At 40.2% G+C, this 24,675-nt stretch overlaps 1 protein-coding gene across 2 annotated transcripts in view; it reads left to right on the forward strand.

Annotated features, from left to right (window-relative positions):
- The first annotated feature begins 3,680 nt into the window (after positions 1 to 3,680).
- PRDM5 (PR/SET domain 5) overlaps positions 3,681 to 24,675 on the forward strand; it is an 81,649-nt gene continuing 60,654 nt past the window's right edge. For both annotated transcript variants that reach the window (XM_086746905.1, XM_086746906.1), the window contains exons 1-3: positions 3,681 to 3,798; positions 8,256 to 8,339; positions 17,923 to 18,045. In XM_086746905.1, the coding sequence (XP_086603031.1) occupies positions 3,706 to 3,798; positions 8,256 to 8,339; positions 17,923 to 18,045 (300 nt within the window). In that variant the 5' untranslated portion in view covers positions 3,681 to 3,705. The remainder of the gene's footprint in view (positions 3,799 to 8,255; positions 8,340 to 17,922; positions 18,046 to 24,675) is intronic.

Raw genomic sequence — 24,675 nt, forward strand, 5'->3', positions numbered from 1 at the left:
CTGAGGAGTGGGGAACTTAGAGAAAGCAATCTATTAAGTGTGAGGAAGTGTGGTGATTTAACTGTACAGGATAGATACTACCTGCTGAAATATGTAGTGGAAAGATACATTTTGTTTGGCAGTGACCTTCTGAGAAGAAATTGAGGGGTCAATGTGTATACAGAGACTAAAAACCTTTTGATAAGACTGCTTTTGGAAGGTGCACACCAAGGCATGCTTCTCACTCTGGGGAAAATGGGCTGGAGATGGGCTGACAAAAGTTTGGTTTTTGGTTTTTGTGTGTGTGTCGCCCCCTCCCCCCCCCCAGCTTACTTTTAGCCTCTACTAAAAAAAATATAAGTAGAAAGCCGTTCTGAGCTATCTGGTGGCTGTTTGTGTGTGTGGAGAGTGCCCTGGAAGCCCTTCTTTGTGCCTGGGTACCAAGGGTTTGTGGTTCATGAGTCTGAGACTTGACTTGGTCAGCACTGAGAAGTCAGTGTAGCTGTGTCACATCTTGACTTCTTCATGCTCCCAAGCTGCTGCCAGCTATGCCAGCAAACCCTAGTGTATCTGCAGTGATTGTGACAAAGTGTGCTTTCACTGGTTCAGTTGGTCAGTTTACAGATCACTTAGCTATGTCAGCAAGAAAATTCCTTTCACTGATGTACACTGCATCCTCATCGGAGGGTGATACTGGCATAGGTGCGTTCTGCGGTCAGTTTTGTTCACAGAGGACTACAGGAGGCTATATGCACCCATGCCAAGTATGTACCAAATACAAAACCAAGTTACGCAGAAACTTATGGGGCTCCACTCTCTCCATTGACTAGTGATCAACATACATCAAGCATGATGTGATTGATATCTTTCATCTTTCTTCTGTCTGATTTGATTCGTTTGGACCTCTGAGACCTCACCCTCCTTGCACCTGCAGATAGGACAAAATGGGACAGAGCTGTAACATCCCTGTCTGATTAGCAGTTGTCAGCTTTATCCTCAACAAGGCTGACTTTATTCTCCCCAGTAGCCCTGGTATGAACCAGAAAGGACAAATAGCGCTGCCAACAGCACTTAAGACCTTAAGAACAAAACATGTAACTGCATTGCAAATTATGCTGTACTATTTCTTTTATGTGAAGTTAAATGTAATCTTTTAAGGTTCAAAATTAAGCACCCCCAAGTCTGATTTTTTTTTTAAGAGAAAAACACTGAGGCCATCGTAAAGTGGAAAATTATTTTTAAATATTCAAAGCTTTTGGAAAACCTCAGAAACAGGGAAAATGGTGCCAACATTTTGATGTCATAAATATTCAGACAGACTGGCCTCTGTTCAAGAAAGTATTCTAGTCTATAAAAATATTAAGTATGTTCGGTTATGCATATGGAAGATTTGAGGCTGGATCTTAATTAAAAGAAGAGTTAAATTTTGCTCTTACTCTTAAAACTGAAGCAGTTGGCCCAGGCAACTTAATTCCTTTCTGTTCAATAAATTTGTTTCTGAGGTGTTACAATTCTTACTTGCATAGATCTAAATACTCTATTTTCATTCTTCTTATTTTCTACCAAATTATCAGTCAGTGTCCAGGCTATCAATCTAGGTCTAAAACCTGTGGGTTTGACTGGTACCATTCCCAAAGTCATTCTTCCAACCATGTTGTTGGATTCTCTCTTCCTTTTGTTTTTTCCTGTCAAAGTGAGGGCCTCATCTAATTTACCAGAGCAGTTGTTCATATATTGAATGACATCATGCAGCACTATGTATATATTTGTGTATATAAGTGTGTGTTGGCAAGAATATACATTACCTTTGCTAAGTTTTTTTTTTTATAAAGCTTTATACCTACCATATGACTCTGCAGATACTAAACACCAACAGGCAACACTGTGCACAATACACAAGGGCACTGGAAAGTAGTCAAAGGGAGCCTTGGATTTTTTTATTTTATTTTTTTTCCCTAGATGTCTGCCCATGGACTGTCAGAAATCCAACTGATCCAAAACAATACACATACTTTTATGATGATCTGTTCACTGTCATGTTGTAACTAAAATTCTGGACATTTTTTTTAATTCCTTCCAACTGTCATTAATACAAATTTTTTCTAATACTTTGGTGGGAGCTAGAAGCTTTTAATATTTCTACTATTTATACATCTGTTAATTCTGGAAGAATTCTAAGAGGGAGATGTTGTTACACTCCTAGGGTCTAATCATTAATATTTGAAGCACAATTCTAAAATGTGTCTATAACTATAGTATATTTTCTTTTTCTTTTCCCTCTGCTTGCCTCATATGGCTTTGTACTTGCTTTTAATGGCATAATCAGGTGTAATCAAATCCCTTTTCCAACTACGATGATCACTACTTCAATTTAGAGAGCAGCAATATATGATGCAGGCTGGAATCCCAACCAAAATTAATCACCTTTCTAGAAAAAGTTCAATGTTGGATATTGCAGTTTTATGATAAAAGAAGAGTAATGGTGTGATGTTAGAAACCTGCTAAAGTGTAACTTTTCTCTCTGTTCAAACTAGATTGTGTGCAGTATTAGTCAGAATACAATACCCCTGTGGGTATGTTCAAGAATATATAGGATATATTTTTTTTTAGATAAAACTGGTTTTATGTTTGGGTTGCTGAATTTCTGGCATTTCATCCGAGTTACCTTCAAAACAATCCTCAAAAGCAAAGGATTACGTTGTTTCAAAAGTTAAGCTAAATCTGGATTCGCCCATTCCTGTGATATAAAAATAAGGATAAATCTGAGTGACATCTGAGAAAGCATAGTGCTGCTAGCACTGAAGTGTGTTTGGGTATTGCTTCTGGGGGGAGTACCCCTGTTCTCTTCAAGCAGAGTATCTTGTAAATACCAGCAGATTTCAGTATTTCAGCCCATAACTAGAGGTCTCAGTTCTAAAAAAACAAAAGCAAAACCAACCAAACAAACAAAAAAAAACAAAAAGAAAAACAACAAACCCTCTGGTGTGTTTGTTTGGTTTTTTTTGTTTTTTTTTTTTGTTTTTTTTTTTTTTTTCCCTTGTGACAGAGTGAGGCCCCTCTGCCCCTGTCAGGCTTCCCAATCAAGTTCTCCTCTCAAATCTGAGCCCCAGCGCTGCCCACTCACCTCCTTCCTCTCACACCTGCTTCCAGGTTGCACCCCTGCAGAAACAGGGGCGAAAGGCCGACCCCGTGGTCAGAACTGTGCTGGAGCATGAGGCCATGGCTGAGCCATGGGAGAACCATTTGGCCTGGAAATGAAAGCCAAGCTAGGGGTGGGGAACGTGCTCTTATGCCTCTTTGCACCGCAGGCTGCTCGTGCCTTAGCCCATGGCGACATGTTAGGAGGCGGCCAGTGCCTGGCGTTAGGGCTAGGCCTCAGCAGCCCTGATGTGCTGGAAACCCAACGGCTTGGTTATGTCCCCTCACAACGTTCACACGACGCCATTTCACAAACCCGCGCCCCTCGACGGCGCGAAGCCCCCGGGCTCTGCTTCAGCCGCTGCCCCGCCCCGTCCCGTCCCGCCGCGGCCCCGCTGTCCGGTAGCGGCGGGGGCCTCGCCGGCGGGCCTGGCTCCTCCCCTCTTCCTCAGGAGCCGGGAAAGCCCCGCAACCAGCCCCTCTTCCTGCCCCCCTTCCCCGGTCTGTCTGTCTCTCCTTCCCGGTGGGATGGAAGTCCCCGATAATCCTCCTCCCCGGTAGCAGGCGGCGGCCCGAGGTCGGTGCAAAATGCTGGGCATGTACGTGCCGGACAGGTTCGCCCTGAAGTCTTCAAAAGTGCAGGACGGGATGGGGCTCTACACGGCCCGCCGAGTCAAAAAGGTGGGTGATGGCCAGGCGAGCGGGGTAACGGCCCGGCCTGGCCCGGCGGGGAGCGGCTGCCACGTCTCACAGGAGAGCGGGGCGGCTCCTCCGCCGCTCGCCGCCGCCGGCCCGGCTCAAACTTCACCTCAGCCCCAGCTTTGGCGGCGGCTGCCTCCGCTTCCGTCCGCCCGGGCTCCGGTTCCTTGGGGGAGGCACCGCCCGCCATCTCCCCCCCCCTCCACCACCCCGCACCCCCCCGATAAAAGGGAAGCCGCTCGGGGCGGGGAAGGGGCGCGGGGGCCGGGACGCAGACCAGGGTTTTCTCTGTGGTTTTTTGTGTTTTTGTTTTTTGAGTTTTCTTTTCTTTTCTTTTTTTTTTTTTTTTTTTCTTTTCCCCCCGTTTCTTTTAACTTTGTGTCTCTGGCACCGTTCTGAGGGCTGAGCTCCTCCGGACAGGGCTTGGTTATCCGAGGTAGAGGGACTCGCCTGCCGGTCGCAGGCCCCTGTCCGCTCCCAGCCCTTCCAGCTCGGTGGGGACGGGCGATTTAATTCATGGTTTTGGGATGATACAGCCGGGCCTCTCATCCCCCAACGGGGTCGTGTCCCTTGACACCTTCGTAATTGAATTGAAAGTCTCTTGATGACCTGAAATCCCAATTATAACTACACAGGTGACTTGTTGGAACAGATAAAGTCATACCTAAAATTACAAACCCAATGTTACTGTACACTTTTACGTATTTTGTATGTTTTGCTTTCCATCTTTGTCCTGGTTTTGGCTCTGAGTCAGGCTGGGAGGGCTGCCTCATTTTTCAGTGGTTTCATCAGGCTTAGACACCGTGGGGTGGGGTGAGGGGGGTCCCTCGTTTTTAAGGTGTCCCTGAGCATTAATGAGGGGTGGAAGGGGAACACTTTTATAGTACTTGGCTTAATTTTTTTTCCACTGAGGTTCTGAACTGTGATTTGAAAACTTTGGGAGCTCACACAGCAAGGATGGTTGTACACCACTAGCATGTATGAATCCCTGGACTCTGAAATAGAACAAGTTCTAGAGCGAAGCTCACAGAAATCATCATCCACGTGTCAACATCGATTCTGAATGTCAGTTCGGAGCTCTGGGTCTGAACCCCCTTCCTTTACACCGCTGTCAATTGAACTATTAGAGCTGCATGCTAGGGAGAATAGGGAATTTTCTTGCCTGAATTACTCCATGTTGCTTTTGAACTCTCTTTATACAGGCAAAGTATATGCTGCCAGAGCTCTGCACAGCTCTGCCAGTGTGAGCGTGTCATGCGGGACATCCTAGCAAAACTGAAAAGTGTGGCATGTATCGCATGTGGAAGGTAAAGAAGGTAAAGACAGAGGCAGTTGTAGTAAGATCTGTTTGTATCAGGAGCGTCTGGTGACAGAGTTTGTTACAGGTTTGTCCTTTGGCAGTGAATCCTCTGTGCCGGTAGCACAGACAGCTGTGGTATGCAAAGCCCTGATCAGAAGTGTGTGTCTGACAGGCAGACTTTGCTCTTTGATAGACTGAAGAACCAGCTCTTGAGTTCGCTGTGGGCAGTGGCTGAAACAGGTATTTCTAAAACTGGTTGGAGACCTAAGCACTGTGTGTTGCCACAGCTGTTCAGAGAAGGGTGGATGTGTAAATTACTCAGATGGTGTGTTGGATATAACCAGACTGTGCGTTCCTCTTTTCCATGGAAAGGAAGATCACACTGAAGTGCTCTCAAGGTGCTCTCCTGTCTGATAACGAGGCAGCAGTAGTGCACTTCATGGCTATAATACAGAGTAGCTAATAGCTGTTAAATGAATTCCTTGGAGCTTCAGAGGAGGTGTAGCATATAACACTTAATTGTGAAGTAAGATCTTACCTTCCTGAGCAGCAAACACTGCACCATTTTATCTCTATTGCTATCACACAACTGCAGTTGTCTTAACTGAAAGTAAAACACGTTTCAGATGATCTTATAGTCAGAAATTGCAGTACCAACTCTCCAAATGCTAAGTAATCATGAAGTGGGCCTCTGAAAATTCTCCTATTAGCAAAGTTTTGGTAATAATACATTTTGAACTTGTGTTGTCTGCCATCTGCTTTTGTGCCTTCAGGCTGTGCTTTCAAGTTTTTGTCTGTAATTATAAAAGGTGGAAACTTTGTTTTGTTACCTTCACAAAAGCTGTGATTCTCCTGTAATTTCTTTTCTCCAACAGCTGGCTTTTGGGTACAGCACCAATATCATAAGGCCCTTGGTATAATCATCAGAGAATGACTACATTTCTCAGTGTTTTTCTGTGACTGGAAGAAGTGTCGTCTCTGCTGTCTTGAAAGCAACTGTTGAAAATAGCTTTTTTAAAATTTGAGTGATGTGCCTTTCCGATGTTGAATAATTTCAGTGATTGACTTTAGACTGTGTTGTATGCCTGACTTGTTAATCAGAGAGATACATATAAAGAAAATGCTCTGAAAGGCTAAATGAGTAATTACCCTTATTCCCATGGACCTTTGTGTGCCAAGACATCAGGTTTTGCTGCCTCTAATTTCTGCTTTGTCTCCAGATTTGAGAAGCTATAAAAAGTACTTAGAAGTCGGAATCACCTACTGTTCATGTTACGTTTACTTTACGTGTAGAGGTGGACATCTTGCCTTTTGCTTTTGCTATTGTTTTGAGCTTCTAGAAGGTCTTAAACATATTGCAGTAGAGGTTTACTGGTTTGGAGTAGCTGAGGTAGGAATGATGTATGGTGTTTCTTGTTTTGAATCAGTACTTAGTATTAAGCTGTTGCTGTGCTTCATCCCAGAGGTGGTATGTGCTTCAGTGATGGGTAAAATTAACCCTGTAAGTGCTTTATAAGGTATCTAGGGATCCTTTGGATTGCAAGGATGAAAGTATGACTGAGGTGAGGGTTGTGGAAGCCTCCAAAGTAGTTAAGGAAGAACTTAATCTCTTTCCGCCCTCTTGAAAAGTGTCATTCTGCCCCTGAAGTGAGTATGGGAAACTAGCTGTTTCAGGTTCCTTATTCATTCTGTCTTTAAATAATTTCTGTTTTACATTTATGGAGATTTTTTTTCTTTTTCCTTTCGTAGAACTAATGTAGATTATAGTCCAATAAGCTACTTTTCATCTTCATAATTACTATGAGTAATGAGAGATTCTGCGGATATAATGATGCCCTCACTTGGAGCTCAGCAATTGCAGTGAGCCACTTTCCTTGTTGCACCAAAACTACTTGTTGCTTTCTAAGTGAATGGGAAAAGCCAGTTCAGCCTGGCAGGAGATGTCTGCTCCAGAAAGGGCCTACCTTATCTCTGCTGAGCTAGATAGGACCATACATTTCCAGAGCAGATTTCCTTCAGGTTTGATTTTAAATATGGGGATTTTTTTTTTTTTTTTTAAATTTGGTTGGTTGTTTCTAAGAGGACTGATCCTGGAAGTGTTCCATTCCACTTGTTGGTCTGCACTCTACCTGTAGACAGTCTGTAAAGACTAAGCAAGAGGGAAAACATCTAGCAGGCTGTTTCTGGGATCGTGGAATGCGCCTGGGGGAAGGGACACATGGACAAGATAAGATACCTTTACTAGCCAAAATACTGTTATTTTTAAAGAAACACTGGAGTTGCTTTTCATTGTGTGGTTATAATCTTGAATGCTCAAAAGTATATAGAGCTTTTTGATCTGAACACTGCCTGAAGGAACATAGCAGCCTGCATTCTGATTTGTAGGGCTTCTCACTGCAAATAAGGACAAGGGAGTAAGGGGGGAAAGTCAGACCTGGCTAAGAAAATCCCATTTAAATAATTTACCCTGCTGCTCCTGTGACGTCTGTGAAGGAAAAAAAAACCACCGTTACCCAAAACTTTTAGAAGAACATCTCAATGGATGCTTTCACAGCATGTGTTATGACTAGCAGGTGGTATAACATTTTAATTTTGTTTATGAAGGCTTGAATTAATTCATAGACATGTGCATACTCCCTGTGTTTTTAAACGAATCCCTCTGTATGATCAAAACCTCAGTTATTCAGTGTTTTGGTTTGTGGCACTTCAAAAAGTAGCGTTGCAAACAATCTTGCAAATAAATCTAATATAAACTTTGTGCTTGCCAAGTATTTTACATTTTACTTGGATGCCTATTGCAAAGTGCTTCCTGAAAATCTTGTAAGAAATGTGAGAAATTTGACTTGTAAATTTCAGCTTTATTTAAAATAAGGAAAAATGTTTTTTCCCAAAGGGGAAATAACCATGTAGAGGAAAGATACGGTTTTAAGAGATTCTCCAAGCTATAAAAAGAATGGGAATGAGCTTGAAGGTGAACGCTCAGGGATGTGCACCTTCTTGGCATATACTAGGATAAGGAAGGAAAACTTTCCATCTCAATTTGAAGCTAAAAATAGTACCTCTACTGGAGTTTGGTAATTTGCCTTTCTTTTTTTTTTTTTTCCTCACTGATTCTTTTTCTTTTATAATTATTCCTTAGGGTGAAAAATTTGGCCCCTTTGCAGGGGAGAAGCGAATGCCGGAGGAACTGGATGAGAACACAGACTGCAGGCTCATGTGGGAAGTGAGTAGTCTAGAGCGACATCATCACACCTAGCAAAAAGCGCTCTCGGAATTAAGTTTATACCGTAACAAATCGTCCTCCCCTCAGCTTGAAGATGCTATAATGACATTTTGTACTTATTGATGCTTTTCAAATATGGTTTTTGGGCAAAGGAGGATTGACTTCTTTAAAATGATAAAGAAATAGCAAATATCAAGTTGAGCAAAACATAAAAATATAGCAACATTGTGAAAAATAATTGAAAAATGTGAAAATAAAAAAAAAAATTGAAGTAATTTGAATGTGGGAAGATGATTGCTGGTTACTGAGATACTGATTTATGCTGATCAACAGGTGTCAGTGCATACTTTACTCCAACTGTAATATAAAACATTCCCTGCTGTGACACTTGTGCTAGGGTTTAGCAATTGTACAGTAAGTGAAGTTTTTAAATTTTAGGAACTTTGTAATGCAATGTGTAGTTGTGAGATCTTTAGCAAAATAAAAACCTGGCAGTGTGGTCAGATGAAGGCATAATGACTTTCAGGGCTTTTCTAAACTTTGTATGTATTAGGCAGCAACAGTAGTTTATACACAGATCTTGTAATTAAGTCCTTCACCCATCCTAGTTCCAGTCAGAGATGTGTTTGCCTGTAGCAAAAATCTGAGTTTATCAGTTGAGGAGATTACACTAATTGAAAAATACTTGCAATAATAACATTTCCAACTTTTTATACACACCTGCTTTTCAGTGCTTCTGTTCTGTCTCTGTATTCTTTCTTTTCTGCTGTAGTTCTTTGAGCAGAATTGCTTTTTTTTTCCCCTAGCTGAACAGTTTATATTGAATGTATATTTAATCCTGTTTTACACTGAGGAGGGGACTAATTTCCTACTTTTTCATCTTTCTGTGGTTAGAGGTGGAAGGATGACTGTTATTTTTATGTTATGTGCCACTGTACGAAAAAGGTAATATTTGACATCTGGCTGAAAGCACTATCTGTGCATTTATTACAAAATAAATGTTTGTTTGAAAAAAACCTCTAGCATTAACATTGCTGAGCGGCTTATAAAGACAGCGTAGTATTGATATGGTCTTAGCAGAGCTATGAATAGATTTTACACACTGGAACAATGACTGCTAAAAGCCCATCTCGTTAAACCCAAACTCACAATAAGTAGAGTGAGTTACAAAATGTTTCTAGATGAGTGGTAATTCAAGTCTGTGAATCCCTGTGCCTTTATTTTCCCCCTTCCCTTTTTCTTTTTTTTTTTTTTTTTTTTTTAAATTTTCTTTTTATTTTTTAATCTAGGGGTGTGCCCAAAATATCCTTTCCCAGAGAGGACATGTGGACAATTTGTTCCCCTCTCTGGTTATGTACTCAGAGCAACTGGTTTCATCTTCTTTGTTCTCAGCTGGAAACAAAACAATACAATGTGCTTTTATGACAAATGATTGCTGAATACAGTACATATTTATGTGCCCTGTCTCACTTGACTTTTCATGATGTTTCTGCAGGTTATTTTAAATAAATAAAATACTTCAGCTAGAGAAAGGTTTTCGGAAGGGATGGTGGGTGGATTATGACAACGAAAAGGTCTTTAAGTTTGTTGGAAAGCCATGTGATTTTCCAGATGCCTCACTGCTGATGATTAAATGAGATTTATCTGTTTCTGTAGGACAGAAAAGAAAAGAAAAGGCAAATACATGTATTTACTGATGACACTAATATGACCCTATTGAGAGCAAATCAGAAAATGAGTTTTTTATGAGCTGTTCTAAAACCATTTCATAATATCTTATTGTAACCCAGTTTTGTGAGCCTTGAAAAGATTCCTGCATACCAAATTTTATGACTTCCTGAATGTTTGAACCCAGGTTGTTCATGATTACTGAAGTTGATCTGAACGTGAGCTTTATAATGTAATTTAAGTCATACTAAGAGCAGTCTTAAGTTGAAAATAGAGACCAGGGATGCAGAAAGAAAAATATTGAACTGTCTACATAGATGGTTATTCCTGAGACTGTGGGAGGTAGTCACAGCAACTAGCCAACTTGGTGCATAATCAGCCATACCAAAGATATTTAAAATAATTAATTTGAAGACTATTGAATGAAGGCACACTAAGACTTGACCTTATGGTCTGATGGCAGTCAAAAAAAATACATTTTCAGAGAGGACACCTTTAGGAAGAAGACTAAGTAGTAGAGGCTTTTTATAAGTCAAGTGAAAATGAACATGAGGGGAACGTTTCTTTTTTTGGTATGTGATGCCTGGGATCCGAGCTTCAATTTCATGGAATAGTTTTCTGTGAGGAAGTTTACCACATGCATTTCTAGCTGTGTAGAGTCGTGGTCTGTGATGTGGTCTGTCTTCATCAAGCTATTCCTTTTTTTTCCAAGACCAGCATTGTAAGTTGGCATCTTTAGGATGTCACATTGAGACAGAATTGTACACATTGTGTTTCCTTTTGGTCTTTCAGAAATTGTGGAACTCAAAATAACGTATTTGGTCCAGTGATGATGTTAAATAAAGTTCTGAGGATGTTAGAGTTTGTGTTTTTCAATTCAATATAGCAGAATGCTGTTAGTCTATCTGTAACTTGCATAGTTTTGAAGAAATCAAAGGTTTACACTTGCTTGTTCAACAGATTCCAGAGGACTGGCGGAGCAGCGGGGAAGCATCCTTGATCTTGCTGTTACCTTTGTAAAGAGCTACATGCTGAAAAGATTTATTTACAAGTGATGTGAAAGGGAGAAAACCCAAACCTGTGGAAACCATATAGTTAGGATTAATAATTAGCAGCCAAGAAAATGTCCAAGTTACTTCTGCATAGCAATTTAAATTATGTGTATTTGCTGGAAGAGTAAGTGCTTTAAGGCAAGAACAGGTATTAAAGTTCACAGCAGCTTTTGCCTCTGGAGGCTTGGATGCCCCTTTGCAAAGGGAAGCCTTCTGTTCAGTTTATTTTCTTTATTGCCCCTAACCAAGAAAGTAGCATTCATTTCACTACGATTGGATTGTGGCAAGCGTATACTTTTGGGGATGACTTTGGCAAATGTTAAAACAGGGAGGGCTGGAAAGACTTAGTCCTCCTTCAAATACTCTGACATACCATGAAGAAATGTTAGTCAGGATTGGATAGCACATAATGCGCTGTGTAATGCTGAATGTTACATATTTCAGGTTTGGTTTCTGTCTGTCTGCCAAGATTATGTTTCTTCATTGTTCTGTTAAAACAGAGAAGAACTGAAACATGCTGGGAATCAGTCTTTCAATGGAAGCTAGTGTTAGGGTTTGTTTATGTGAGAAAATGAAATGAACTTACTTTTCTACTGCTTAACTCTTACCACCTTTGCAGTGACAATTATTTCAGTTAAAGCAGCCTGCCTGAAAACCAGTGAAGGCGATAGAAAATCTGCTGTTGGCTACAACCAGCTTTAGATCAGAGCTCTAATGTTTAGGATTGAGGTATGAGAAGTCAAGCACTTAAAGCTTATGGTGGTATGTGTTGAGTTTTTTTTTTCCCTTTGATGTCTTGCCTGTAATATGTGGTTCTGGCATAGGAAGGCTTTTACATACAAGACATTAAGTTGAATTATGTCCAGAGTTTCATGATAAAATAAATCTTAATTTGAAGAATTCAGTTTGCTCTCAAGATGAATGTACTATTAGAAATGTAGTTCTTAGCAGTGTAGCCTTTATGTTTTCTGTATGAAGACTACCTTCCCAGTCGTTACTCCTCAGATAGTTTTTACTCTTAAAATTATTTTCTTTTAATGTTTTTTTTGTGAATCATTGTTTAATTTTCAGAAATTGTTTTGTTTTTCTCATTTCTTACACATATGCATCTGGATGCATTTTTATGCAAGTTGCATTTAAAATAACTTTTGCCACGTTTGTCTGTAAGTCAGGTATGGATGCCCTAACTCAGTTGCAAGTTTGCATCCTAGATTTTAAATTTTATTAAATTAATTTCACTGGGGTAGACAGGTGTCCAACATAGTTTTTACATTCTTACCAGTTTGTTTCTTTAGCTTAATTTCATTGATCAACTCCTTTAAAGCTTGATTTAGTCATCTTTATTCATGGTAAGTTTATGACTTTGTTTTAATTTTAATGACTTTTGGAACAGGCATCTTAATGATCTTCTGGTTTTGTGGATGAGAAGAATCTGCTCCTAAAAATGACTGAGAATGTTAGCCTCACATCTTCAGTTATGTGATTTATTTAAGATGTTAGGAAGTACATGCTGATAGGTTGAGGTGCGAGTATTCTAATGTGAACCTCTTTTAGAAGATCACACACACATTGCTGAAGGAGATTTGGATGTCCTTCCCGTGAACGTGAAGTTCAACCCTTCTTGTGAAAGCTCCACCAAATGTTAGCAGAAGTTTAGGAATGAGCTTTCTGAACCGTTCTGTCTCTGACAAGGTCAAAGAACGTCACACAGCAGCAGGAGCTTCATTAACATGAAAAACTGTTGTTCTGTATTTTGACTGAAGTAAAATGCAATGTCTATGTCTCAATACTTCTCAGTGAGTAAGCGAATCAACAGTTACTGCCTCAGGTTTCCTTTGCAAGTGTTATTTTACTGCTTTCGACAGCAATGTTAAAAATGTGAGTTTCTGCTCTGCAGTGAGCTCTGTGATAGAGGGCTGAAACTGAGGATGCAAAAGTATTGCATCTAGCTGTTTTATACTATTGACAATAAAAAATGATGTTTTCAGCTAATAAAAAATGCAATGCAGAAAACAATACTTTTATTTACATGATTGTTTGAACATAGATTTTTAGATTTATAAATGTTTAGAAAATAGTTTCCAGAAAGCAGACAGAGTGTTTACTGCCTTCAGCAAAGACAACCATCTGCTTACTTTCAGTGAAGTTTTTTTTTCTTCTTCTCTTGCCAGGTGTGCATGGTAGAGCATTTGTAATTGCACTCCTGAGCATTGTGAAGGAGCATACACGACAACTTTGGATGTATTTTGAAAATCTGGAGATAATTTCATTGCCGCATAAAAGGCTAGCAGATGGAGTAGTGCATGTTGTTGATGAGCGTTGCAAGCAGCTTAGACGTTTTTTAGGCCTGCGTAGGGTTTCATAGGATAGCTTATACAGTGACTAGGGGCACATTTTTTTCCGAATTGTATGGTGACGTGGTGTTTGTTAGAGTGGCATAATTCAATGATGTCCTGATTGATCTTGAAGTAAAACCCCCTGTGTCATAACAGTGAACGTCAGATATTTCAACTTACTGTGAAGACATTGGACTAAATTAGTTCACTGACACCTTTTGTGTTGATTCTCAAGAAGGTAATTCTTAGACACTTCAATTTGTGGTGCTCTTGTGTCTGGTGCATGCTTTGCATATGTGTTTATGTGTATGCATTTTAGATGTTTGATTGTGGTGAGTGACCAAATAGTGAGTGTGTTGTAGCAAAATGGGAAGAAAGCTTGCCATGGGTTATCAGGCATGAATTTGAATCAGCCTTGTTCTAGGCTCGTGCCAAAGTTTGCCTATATTTAGATATGAAACAAATTGCTACTTAAGTATTTAGCCTGGGAAATCAAAGGCGACTGCATGTCTGGTCACATCACTCACTGGTAATAGACACTCCAAGTTATCTCCATTGGTTACAGAACCTACAGGGACGTCTTGGTCTCAGTGGTCAAAAGGGCCTCAGCAATAAGCGGGTCCTAGACCAAGATGGTCTATTGATCTGCAGCAGGCATCCTCAGGTTCCATGGATGTACTCCTTTATTTAGAAGAAATAAGGATAAGGTCCCGTTCCTGTTTTTGAGCAAAGAAAAATTTTATAGTATGACGTCATCTACTGGTGGCTACACTTCCGAGGTCTATTTCTAGCTCTTTCACTGATCCTGCATGTTAACCACAAGCATATCATACAGTCCTTCCGGGTGTCTGTTGATCTATGAAGGTGATTGAATCCTTTATTATTTAGCAGTGGTCTCATGACTTAAGAGCATTTTTAATTTGATGACCTTAGAAGGTCAATTAGAAATACTTTTGTACTTCAGTTCCGGTCCTGTTAATAATTTAAAAAATTCTTTCTGCATTAACCGCTGTAGTTTGAAGATCTTAAGGAACACGCCTCAAGCTAACTGGATGATTTTGCTTAGTTCAGGTAATACCAACTGTATAGAAACTGGGAAAGTAACTTTCAAACATGGAATTAGTGAATGTAGACAAGTGACAGGTTCAAATGTCACAATTTTTACATACGTTCACTAGCAATGTGAAATTGATACTACTTCATTAAATTAGCAGGGAAACTCAGTCCTGTAAAAATTTTTTGCCTCTATTTTAAGTCCCTTATAAGTATAAAAGATTGTAACCGTTTAGATGTGTGGGGCAAATGCAGTAATTTGCTTGCAGATACATTAAGAAAATCTTCCTTAAAGAATTTTCTACTTTAGTTTGCGATATGCAAAAGTATTTTTCATTTCGTCTCCCCGAAAGACATCCTCAGTTTTCCAACAGTTTCCTGCCAGCAATAGTTGTGGTAGGCAGATTGTCCTCAAGATTCTTGGAGTGGCTGGGTGATTGGAAAGGAGTCTGGTCCTTTTGTGTTTGTTTTAAATATTGATTAAGTTTGGGATTCACTGCCGTGGTGCTCAAAGATCGGTCCTTCATTTAGGAAACTCGCCTATCCATGCAACCAGTGAGAAAAGGAGTGGTAAACGTCACCAGTTAAGTATAGTGTTTTGACTTTTTCTTGACTTCTCTTGCTCACATCTGTGCATTTGATGCAGCGTTATTTCTTTACGAGGTGAAAAAAGCGATAGAAAATATAGCATGTCTTTAAGGGATTTATTGTGTTCTTTTATCAATAGTTTATGTGTTAAGTCTTTGTTTTGTGTTTGATAACTCTTTATGGATTGGCAGAGACTTCGAAAGCACGACTGAGATGATCGTGTGTCACTGAAGTGAATATAAATTTTTCTTTTATAATATAAGGATTAAGCAAATGAAGAAGAAGAATGGATGAAAAGGTAGATAATGTAATGTATGGTTTTTGTAATAGGGTCTTGGTTGCTTCCCTTTCAACCCAAGTTAAGATCTGATGGAAACCTTTATAGGACCTATGTGGTGGGCTTCTATAACCCGTACTTTGGTAGCTAAATCACAAAGCCATTAGCTTGACTTCAGTAACTCAAATATGCTAATCAGCAATGTTACCTGTTATCACTCAGTGCTCCACATTGCAGAGCAGATCTCAATGTTCTGCTCTGTGGATCACCTATTTAGAACTGGATGATTATTACAGTATAATCAAAGCAACGCTTCTGCATGACAGGTAGCTTTTCAGGAGGTGGATACACGGTCAGTGTGTATTTTTATGTAAATTTGGAGCTTGCTTTAATGGTTTGATTGCACTCATTCTGCTCATGTTCCTAATGAAAACAACGGTTCCAGTAACGAGCAGGCATTACTTCCCAAGGTGATAGTTGCAGAATGGCTGAGATTGGAAGGGACCTCTGGACGTCATCTGGTCCAACCCCCTTGCTCAAGTAGGACCACCTAGGGCCAGCTGCCCAGGACAGCTTTTGAGTATCTACATCTTTGAGGATGGAGACTACACAGCCTCTCTGGGAAACTCATTGCAGTGTTTAGTGTTAGATAATATTGTTTCCAGGTGCATTTAAATCTGTAGTTTTGACAATTTTCACTGTGGTTAACCTGTTTGTTTGAAAGTAAAACAACTTTTAAAGTTTGAAATACTGCCACTTTTTCATGATGTGTCCTTCTTAAGGTATGATGTCTTCCTTTGGAGGAACAGTAATAAATTTGAAGACTTATTTGTTTGCAGAACTACAGTAGGGTTTTTTTTGTTTCAATATGAGAACATCATGCTGTCACCAGCTATTATTGTAATGGAATACAGTTTTGTCTTTCTAATGATATCCTAAATGTTTAGGAAATTTAAGCAGTCAGACTGAAGAAATACGATATTGCATTTATTAGAAACAAATATAGCAAGAATGTGAGCAATTCAAATACAAAGCCATGAAGACAATCTAATTTTGATCTTGCATATCTGAAATCCCTAGCTCTTAGGAAATACCTGCAGTGGCGGCTACTTGCTGACAGATGAAAAAGAAATTATGTTCATTATATAAATAAATCATATAGAATAATGGTGTGGCTGTATGACCTTTTTGCATGGCTCTCTATCTTCTGTATCAGTGGAGATTCAGGTGATCTATTATTTAAAACAAGCTATTTTTTTATATGGCGGTGGCAGCTGTATTTTTTCAGCACTGTCTTTGCGTTTCGAGGGGGAAGAATGACTTGATTAGTATTGTTTGTATTTCTATTATTTTCACTTTTTCAGTGTAAGTTGGAATTTTGTCTCAGTTATAGAAATTCTGTGGATCTGTAGTGACAGCCGAAAGCTCCTGGTACGGAGATGACAATGTGCACAATATATATTTTTTTTTAAAGTGGCTCCTTCACTTAGTGGACAAAACCTGAACATGTTTGTTTCCTCTACTAAATAATTTACAGCCCTTCACCTACATAGTTAACTAATTTGTTTACGGAAACAGCCTCCTATTCTGATAAAATTTCAGCCAAGCATAGTTTGAAACTGACTGCTATTCACAGGCTACATATATGAATTTCCTTTAGAGGGGCATATGTAGAAGATGTTTGAGTGAGTTGTAAAACAGGATGTATGGAATGAATAAATGCAATTATATTGTTCCTTGATCTGAAGATGGATCTCAATCCAAGGGCAAGATGGATTTTGGCCTTGCTAAAGGGAAAAAAAAAAAAAAAACTCCACCAAAAAACCAAACCCATAGAAGACTCGAAAGGAAGATGAGGAACATGGCTGGCCTTGTCTGTACTGTCAGTGGAAGAGAAACGCTGCAAAGTGAGTTGGAGAGTGAGTCAGAGGACGTGTATAGGTTACAGAGGAAAATGGTCCACTCTTAGACAGCATGTTGGAGAAGGAAGGTAGGACAACATTAGTGAGTTGAGGAAAGGAAAAAGATTTGGAGACAGGAGAGCTTACAACTTTAATTTTGAGAAAGTGATGAGAGACAGACTGAATGACAAAAGACAGGAGGGTACGAGAAGAATTAGGTAGACTGTAGGAGTAAAATGCTGGCATAAGAACACGTGAAGGTGGAGAACTCAGGAAAACTGGAAAAGGTATTATAGGGTTGGAAAGGGAAAGGACCTCTCAGGTTCTATCAGTTTCTGGCAAGATCAAAAAGAAAAAGAGACTTTAAAGAACAAAGAGAGAGGAAAGAACACAAGCACCAATGACCATACTGTTAGATTAGGGAGACCCAGGAGTCAGTCATATTACTTATTTAGTAAAGGAAAGACTAAGCAAAGAGAGGGAACTCAAGAAAGGAAGCTGATGCCAGTTGTTGGATTTGAGTTGCCCCCCTATTCTGAGGTGAATAAATACGCTTGTAGAAAGGGGTGAAGCTGCATTACAGCATCACATTGAATGCAAGAGTCCCTTGCTGAGCACAGGCATGCCTTAGTGTCTTACGTGTTTGTATGTGTTTGGTAAACAATTTTAGTTTTGTTTCTTTTTTTTTTTTTTTTTTAAATATTGCAGGTTCGTGGGAATAAAGGAGAGGTCCTTTACATCCTGGATGCGAGCAACCCACGCCATTCTAATTGGCTGCGTTTTGTCCATGAGGCTCCATCACAGGAACAGAAGAACCTAGCAGCCATCCAGGTAGATTTGGTGGATTCCTACCATTTGCTTCCATTTACTGATTTACTAATTTGATCTCTTCTTTGGTCTTTATGTCTTGCAGTAAAATTGCAAGATCTGAGAAAAGTAGCAAACTGTTTTCCTTCTCCTACCTTCCTTTCTAGAAGTGAACTCTTCTGCTTAAATATAATACCATAAATAAGACTGATAGGATGAAACACCAAACAGGTCCTTAGTTAGAATATTATATTCTTTGAAAGGTTTATATTAATCCACTGTGATGGAATTGCACTGAATCATTTACATGAACTGTTTCTCCTGGTTTAAAGTGAAGTGAACAGTTTACGTTAAAAAAAACCCCACAACACAACACCACCTCCCCTCCCCGACCTCATGTCCAGAGTAGTTAACTCACTACCATAACAAGAGTTTAATTATCTCACTACAGCCTTAGTCAAGTTAAACTTTTGCCTGAATGTAGTTGCTTTCACCGTTGTGGAAATTAAGAAGATAACTAGGTAACTATATACCTGGCTGAATCAGGACTAATGATTTGGAAGCCTAGTCGTGTTTTCAGCTGAACTCAGGAAAAGGATTCTGCAGAAAGCAGAATCATACGTTTGCTTTATATTTTAAAATTTAATATAAAAGTGTGACAGGTGTGAAAACAAGCATGGTGCTTAAAATATTCCAGTAAAAAACAGGGAATTGAAGGATCTAATTATCCGATAGGATGATCAGGCAGTGCTTGAGGCTAAGTTAATTAAAAAAGATAATTTTCTTTTTCCAGTCTTGGCTGTGGATCTGAATTTATTCAGCTTATTTTTACATTTTTATATTTGTCATTTGCAGCATTCTGTGCTAATGAGTTCCAGTGTTTTAATTACACATTATGTTGAAACATGCTTCTGTTTTTCTTCTAGAAACTTCTTAATTTCACTTGATTCCCTAGTCCTTGTATAACAGTGAATAGCTACTTTATGTTCATTTTTGTGTGCCATCCTTGATTTATAGAACCCTATTATATCCTTTCCCTCTTATTTGACAGCACTTTTCTCAAGCTGAAGAGTCTTAATCTGTTTAATCTCTCGTTTTTGGAAGCATTATGTGATTTTGCAGAATGCAACAAAGACAGCAATACTTTTCTAGATACAGCTATTGTCTTTTTGAAGATTATGAAAGAAATGAACTATCTGCATATATTTTTTTCAACAGCTCGGTTTTACAGTAAAATAATTTCCACTCCCACATAAGTAAGACTTAAATAGATAGCTATATTAAATTTTTTGCTCAAAGTGTGTACCTTCTAAAATGCTCTTTCAGGCTAACCCAAGCTATTTGCTGATGTAATCCAAATTTGAAAAAAAAAAAAAAAAAAAAGAAAAGGAGAATTATTGATCAGCATTTCTTGAAATTATTATTCTGCTTTTTCATCATGAGATGACTTTTTCCTAGTGTTTGCAGGTCATTGACAAAAGAATTTAAAAACATAGTTTATTTTAAGGTTGAATGAAACTTTTTTTTTTCCTTGCAAAGAAAATAAAGTTCATTTCTGATGAAATAAAACGGGGGAAAAAAAATCCAAACTACTAAGTAGTAGTAGCAGCGTGTACTGCTGTGAAAGATGCCTTACTGCTGTTCTCCCTCCTGCCCCTTCCCCTCTATTCGTACCCGGTGGCACTCAACACTAGTAATTTAAATTTCTGTGTCGATGGCCTGTCCAGCTCCTTACATTCCTCCTCACCAGAGGGATTGTTTGCTTATTTGGATCTTAAGCAAGCACTGCCCTGTGAGATTGTTGCTGCCAGTTCCGCTACAGGCCTGGTGTCAGCCTCCCTCTTCCTGTCCCAGTTGTGAGTTTTTCTGTGATTTCCATTCTGCTGTTGTATCTCCTAACCACTCCTCTTCTGCCTGATTTTTTTCTTCCATTATCACAGCAGTTGAATGCTATTAGCAGTGTACTGCGTTGGGAAATCTAACTGGTTGTCGGCCAGCCTTCACTTGATTTGCACCTCCTACTTTCCATTGCTCTAGTTTTACTGAATGTCAGCCTGTGACCTTCCATCACATATTCCTGGCTGAACGTGGCTCCAGTTTTGCTACTGATACTGTTTCCTTGGACCTTGTTGCTGTTCCTGTTTTATGTCACTGTGGACAGCTTCATCACCTGCTTTTCCTCCGGGCCTGTACTCTAGGTCGTTGTCTCTGGTTCAGACATCTTTAGGCCTTAGCATCCAGGCTACAATTGAATTTTGAGTAGCGAATTAAAAAAATTCTGTACGTTTTCCTTCTGTCTTTGGCTCTGTTATGCCAAGATCCATCAAAAGATTTGTTGTCCTGCTTATAGTACCAAATATGAAAGGTCCTTGTACATGAGGAGTTCTAGGTGTTAATTGGTGATTAACATGTCATAGTCCATCGGCAGTGCGATAGCAAATTACAGTCAATGTTAGCAAATGCAGAGTAAGGTTCACAAGAAGGAGCAGTGTGAGCAATTAATGTGTATTATTATATTTTAAATTAAACGCTCCGTAAAATGACCTGAACTTCTGAATAGAAGTTTTAATGAAATATCCATACCAGTGGGTTTTTTTGTAATAAAAATAATTATTTAAATAAAGAAATGGAAAGAAACTGTTATGCTGGATTGCATAATGTTACACCTTGCTTAGAGTGTGCTTAGTGCTTTTTGCACGTCTTTCTAAAGGATCATACTGGAATTAAAGGATGATTTCAAAAGAAAAAAGTGGCAAGTCCTATAAAAACTTCCACATAAAAACATTTGAAAAAAATACAGGAAAGAATAGAATAAACACGATCAGCATGTCCAAAATGATCAAAAGCACAGGGAAAGCAAACTAAATTATCTCATAATCAACTGCTAAAGTAACTTGTATATTCTATATGAGTGACTTTGAAGCTGTGTAGATATGTAGATGGTATAAGTAATTACATATAACATGAAGAGGTACTACTTGTGTTGAAAAAAGCTGAATATGCACATATTTATTTGCAGGGTTTGGTCTGACTTTAGCAGATGGAGATGCAAATCCTGAAGTCTAATCTGCTCTCCCTCTTGGGAAGGCATCGTTATTCTGATGGTATCTGTCCTGGCACTGCATGCCATTTTTTATTTTTCCTGTCCCTGAGCTAGTGGCTTTGTCTTCTCATGTCACAGCCCCCAAGAAATCACCTTGTGCTGGTTTTGTGCAGCTTGGAGGGGGCTACAGTGGCAGCTTCTGCGAGAAGGGAAGTTTCCCCTTTGTCTGGTGGACCTGTCCAGCTGTAGGGCGGGCTTGCTGCTGCGCAGGGCCAAGCTTATTGGTGGCAGTGATAAGGCCTCTGTGATAACACATTTAACAAGGGGAAAATAAAAAAAATAAATTAATAAAAAAGATGTGAAGAAGTGGAGGCAGAGAGGGAGAGGCATGAGCGTTGTGGGCCTTGCGGCCCTCACCCTCTGGCCTCCCGCTGGGCAGCCAACTGGGCCTGGCTTGGCCTGGCTGAGAGAAGTGAAGAGAGGAGATGTGAAGAGAACCTGAGAGGCATCTGCCTGAGCTGGTTGTGAAGAATTTCAGGTGACAGGAATGGCTGCAGATGCCAAGGTCAGTGCAGAAGGAAAAAGAGGAGGAGTAAAGTGGCTCCTGACAAGATTCCTCTGCGGCCCGTGGTGAGGCCGGCTGTGCCCCTGCAGCCCATGGAGGCCCATGGAGGAGCAGAGATCCCCCTGCAGCCCATGGAGGCCCATGGAGGAGCAGAGATCCCCCTGCAGCCCATGGAGGTCCATGGAGGGGCAGAGATTTACCTGCAGCCCGGGGAGGACCCCACACAGGAGCAGGCGGATGCCTGAAGGAGGCTGTGGCCAATAGAGGGCCCACGCTGGGGCAGCCGTTCGGGACTGCACCCTGTCGAAAAATGGCCCACGCCAGAGCAGTTTGTGAAGGACTGTAGCCCATGGGAGGGACCCCACACTGGAGCAGGGGAGGAACATGAGGAGTTTTTCTCCTGGGGAGGAAGAAGCAGCAGAAAGTGACAAATGATGAGTTGACCATAACCCCCATTTCCCCCTGTGCCTCTCGGGGTGGGAGGAAGCAGGTGGAGATAATTTGGGATGAAGTTAAGCCCAGGAAGAGGGGAGGGGTGGGGGGAAGTTTTTTGGGTTTTTTTTTCCCTCCTTCATTATCTTGGTTTGGTTTTATTATTAATAAATTGCAATAGTTCTCCCAAGTCGAGTCTGTTTTGCCCGTAATGGTAATGATTTCTCCCTGTCCTTATCTCAAACCTTGAGCTTTTTTTTTTTTATATTATCTCTCCCCCATTCCCTCAGAGGGTGGGGAGAGTGAGTGAGAGACTGTGTAGCTTGGTCCCAAGTGGGGCGACACATCTCCACACATTTCCTGGACTGGGGTTTCTGCCTTTACAGACATTGCCAAGATTGGTTTTGCTCTGGCAAACATGACATCCTGGAGCTGCAGGCAAAGATCAGGAAAGGGAGTGTGCTTGTTTGGAGAGGTGGCAAAGGCGAACCTGCAGAACAGGTATGCTGAAGAGCTGGCTTGCTGTCAGGAAATTCGGTGTTGAGGGAAGCCAGGTAGTACTTTAAGAGGATGAGTGGTTATGGGCATGGGGCGGAGGGGAGGGAGGGAATCCTGGTAAGGATTAGGAAGGTGGGGTTGGAGCCAGCTGGTCAAGCTCTGGAGGATGGAAAAGCCCTACTTTCCCTCAGGTAACACAAGACTATCTGCTTTCTCCTCCTCCTATGTTTTCAGCTTTCATGACTGATGACATATCTTACACTTTTGCGTAAAAGTGTGATGGGCTATCAGTGTTCCGTCTCAGCCTCCCCTCTTAAAAAACACACGTGAAGATGTGTAACTGTATGGAAAAACCAAGAATCTGAATCGCAAGAGGTGCTTTTACTGGAGCAAACATGGGATAGCAAGAGCTGTTAGAACAAGAAAACTCTGTTTGCTGGGCAAGTTAGTGTGGCTCATAGCTTAAAAGATGACAGTCAAGGCAGGGGGTGAGAGAAGGAAAGTGGAATAATAAACCAGGAGCAGTGTGAAGGGAGGTTGTGATGCCACAATGACCAGCACTAGAGTTTTCTCCCAAGGACTGTAGAAGAACATTGTTAGAAAAACAACCAGCATGGCCTAAACAGATGGGCAAATAGAACAACTGCAGATGTGTTCTTAGAAATGGGAGGATTATTAAAATTATTTGAAAAATTTCTTACTGTGTTCACTGCGTCTGTGTCTGTGTGCATGTAGATAAATGTTCTTCATGCAGGTGCTGCTGGTGGAGGAAGAGACTTAAATTCCTTTGTGGTTTCTGGACAACTTCCATTGGTTTCACTGAAAATGGTGCCTTGAGGAGCTACTACAGTGTTGGTATATCAGAATTAATTAGTGCTCTGAATACCTGACTATTAGCATTTGTTTGGCTGGAACAGCCAAACTAATTAGCCTTGGAGGAGAAATGAGTTTGAGCGGTGTTTTAGTTTGGACTGGCACCAAAGCTAATTTCTTTTCAATGCTAATGCAACCAAGAGCACTCGAGCATTGAGAGTCCTTAGTACTTCTTCCATTAATCTTTTTTAATAACCTAAAGTACAGAAATGGGAAAGAGCTGGGATGTTTTTAGACACAGCTGTAAAATAAGCCCAAGATGCACACAGGGAAGTGCAGAAGTGGCGAGGATGCAGCGGTATTGATAAGAACTTGGCTGCTGGGATTCATGCACTCGGTTTAGGTTAACCTGAATAGTTGTGATTGCTCTTCTCCCAGATTTACTGTGTGCTGTAAGACATGCCACGTATGATCTAGTTGAAAGGTGTGCTATTTGGTCCTTTAATGAGTAAGTTTGGGACTTGATTTTTGACTGGGATACATGATTGACTTTTTTTTTTTTTTTTTTGGCAAGCCAGTAATAGGCATATGCTTCCATTTATAAGGTGGTCTTGCTTTTAGAATAAGGTTGTTCTAAACAGTGATGTATTGGAGGTTTATCACAATGGTTTTATCATATCTAAGTGGAGACTGAGTGTAGAAAGATCTTTTACTTTTCCTCATGTAAAGACTTTCAGTACATTATTTGTTTTGAGTTTAGGCTGTAGTAAATTAAAGGTCTCTGCAACTTGACAGAGACATACAAAAACCAGCAACTTCTAGATGTCTGCAAAAGTTAGGGTGGCATGCTAATAAATATATAGATTGTAGAATTATCTTGAAAAAAAATCCACCATAATTTGTTTTGTTTTCAAATGCTGCTGTTGAGATAAGGACAGAAAAGCGGGGTGTCCTTGAAAGCAGCAGCTGTATCAAGTCTATTGAATTCAATAGGTTTCACTCTTGTGTGACAGTATCTTCTGTAATGTATAACAGACCTTCTAAAGCTCGAGGAATACTACATTCCTGTTGACAGTTTAAATTAATCTTAGTGTATTACAAAAATTAAACATCATTATCTTGTCCTTGTGCTAGGAAGCTTGTTACAAAATATATGGCTAGATGTAGCATAAAGAAGCTTCAATTAACTTCTCTGGGTGTTAATCAGCTAAGCTTTAAGATTTATGATAGAACTTGGACGTCTTCTTGCCTGAAAATGAGTCTCCTTTGGTGCTTTGGACAGTGCCTAAAGCAATTGGTTCAC

Source organism: Chlamydotis macqueenii, chromosome 4, assembly GCF_036417535.1.
Source record: "Chlamydotis macqueenii isolate bChlMac1 chromosome 4, bChlMac1.mat, whole genome shotgun sequence".
Lineage (NCBI taxonomy): Eukaryota > Metazoa > Chordata > Aves > Otidiformes > Otididae > Chlamydotis > Chlamydotis macqueenii.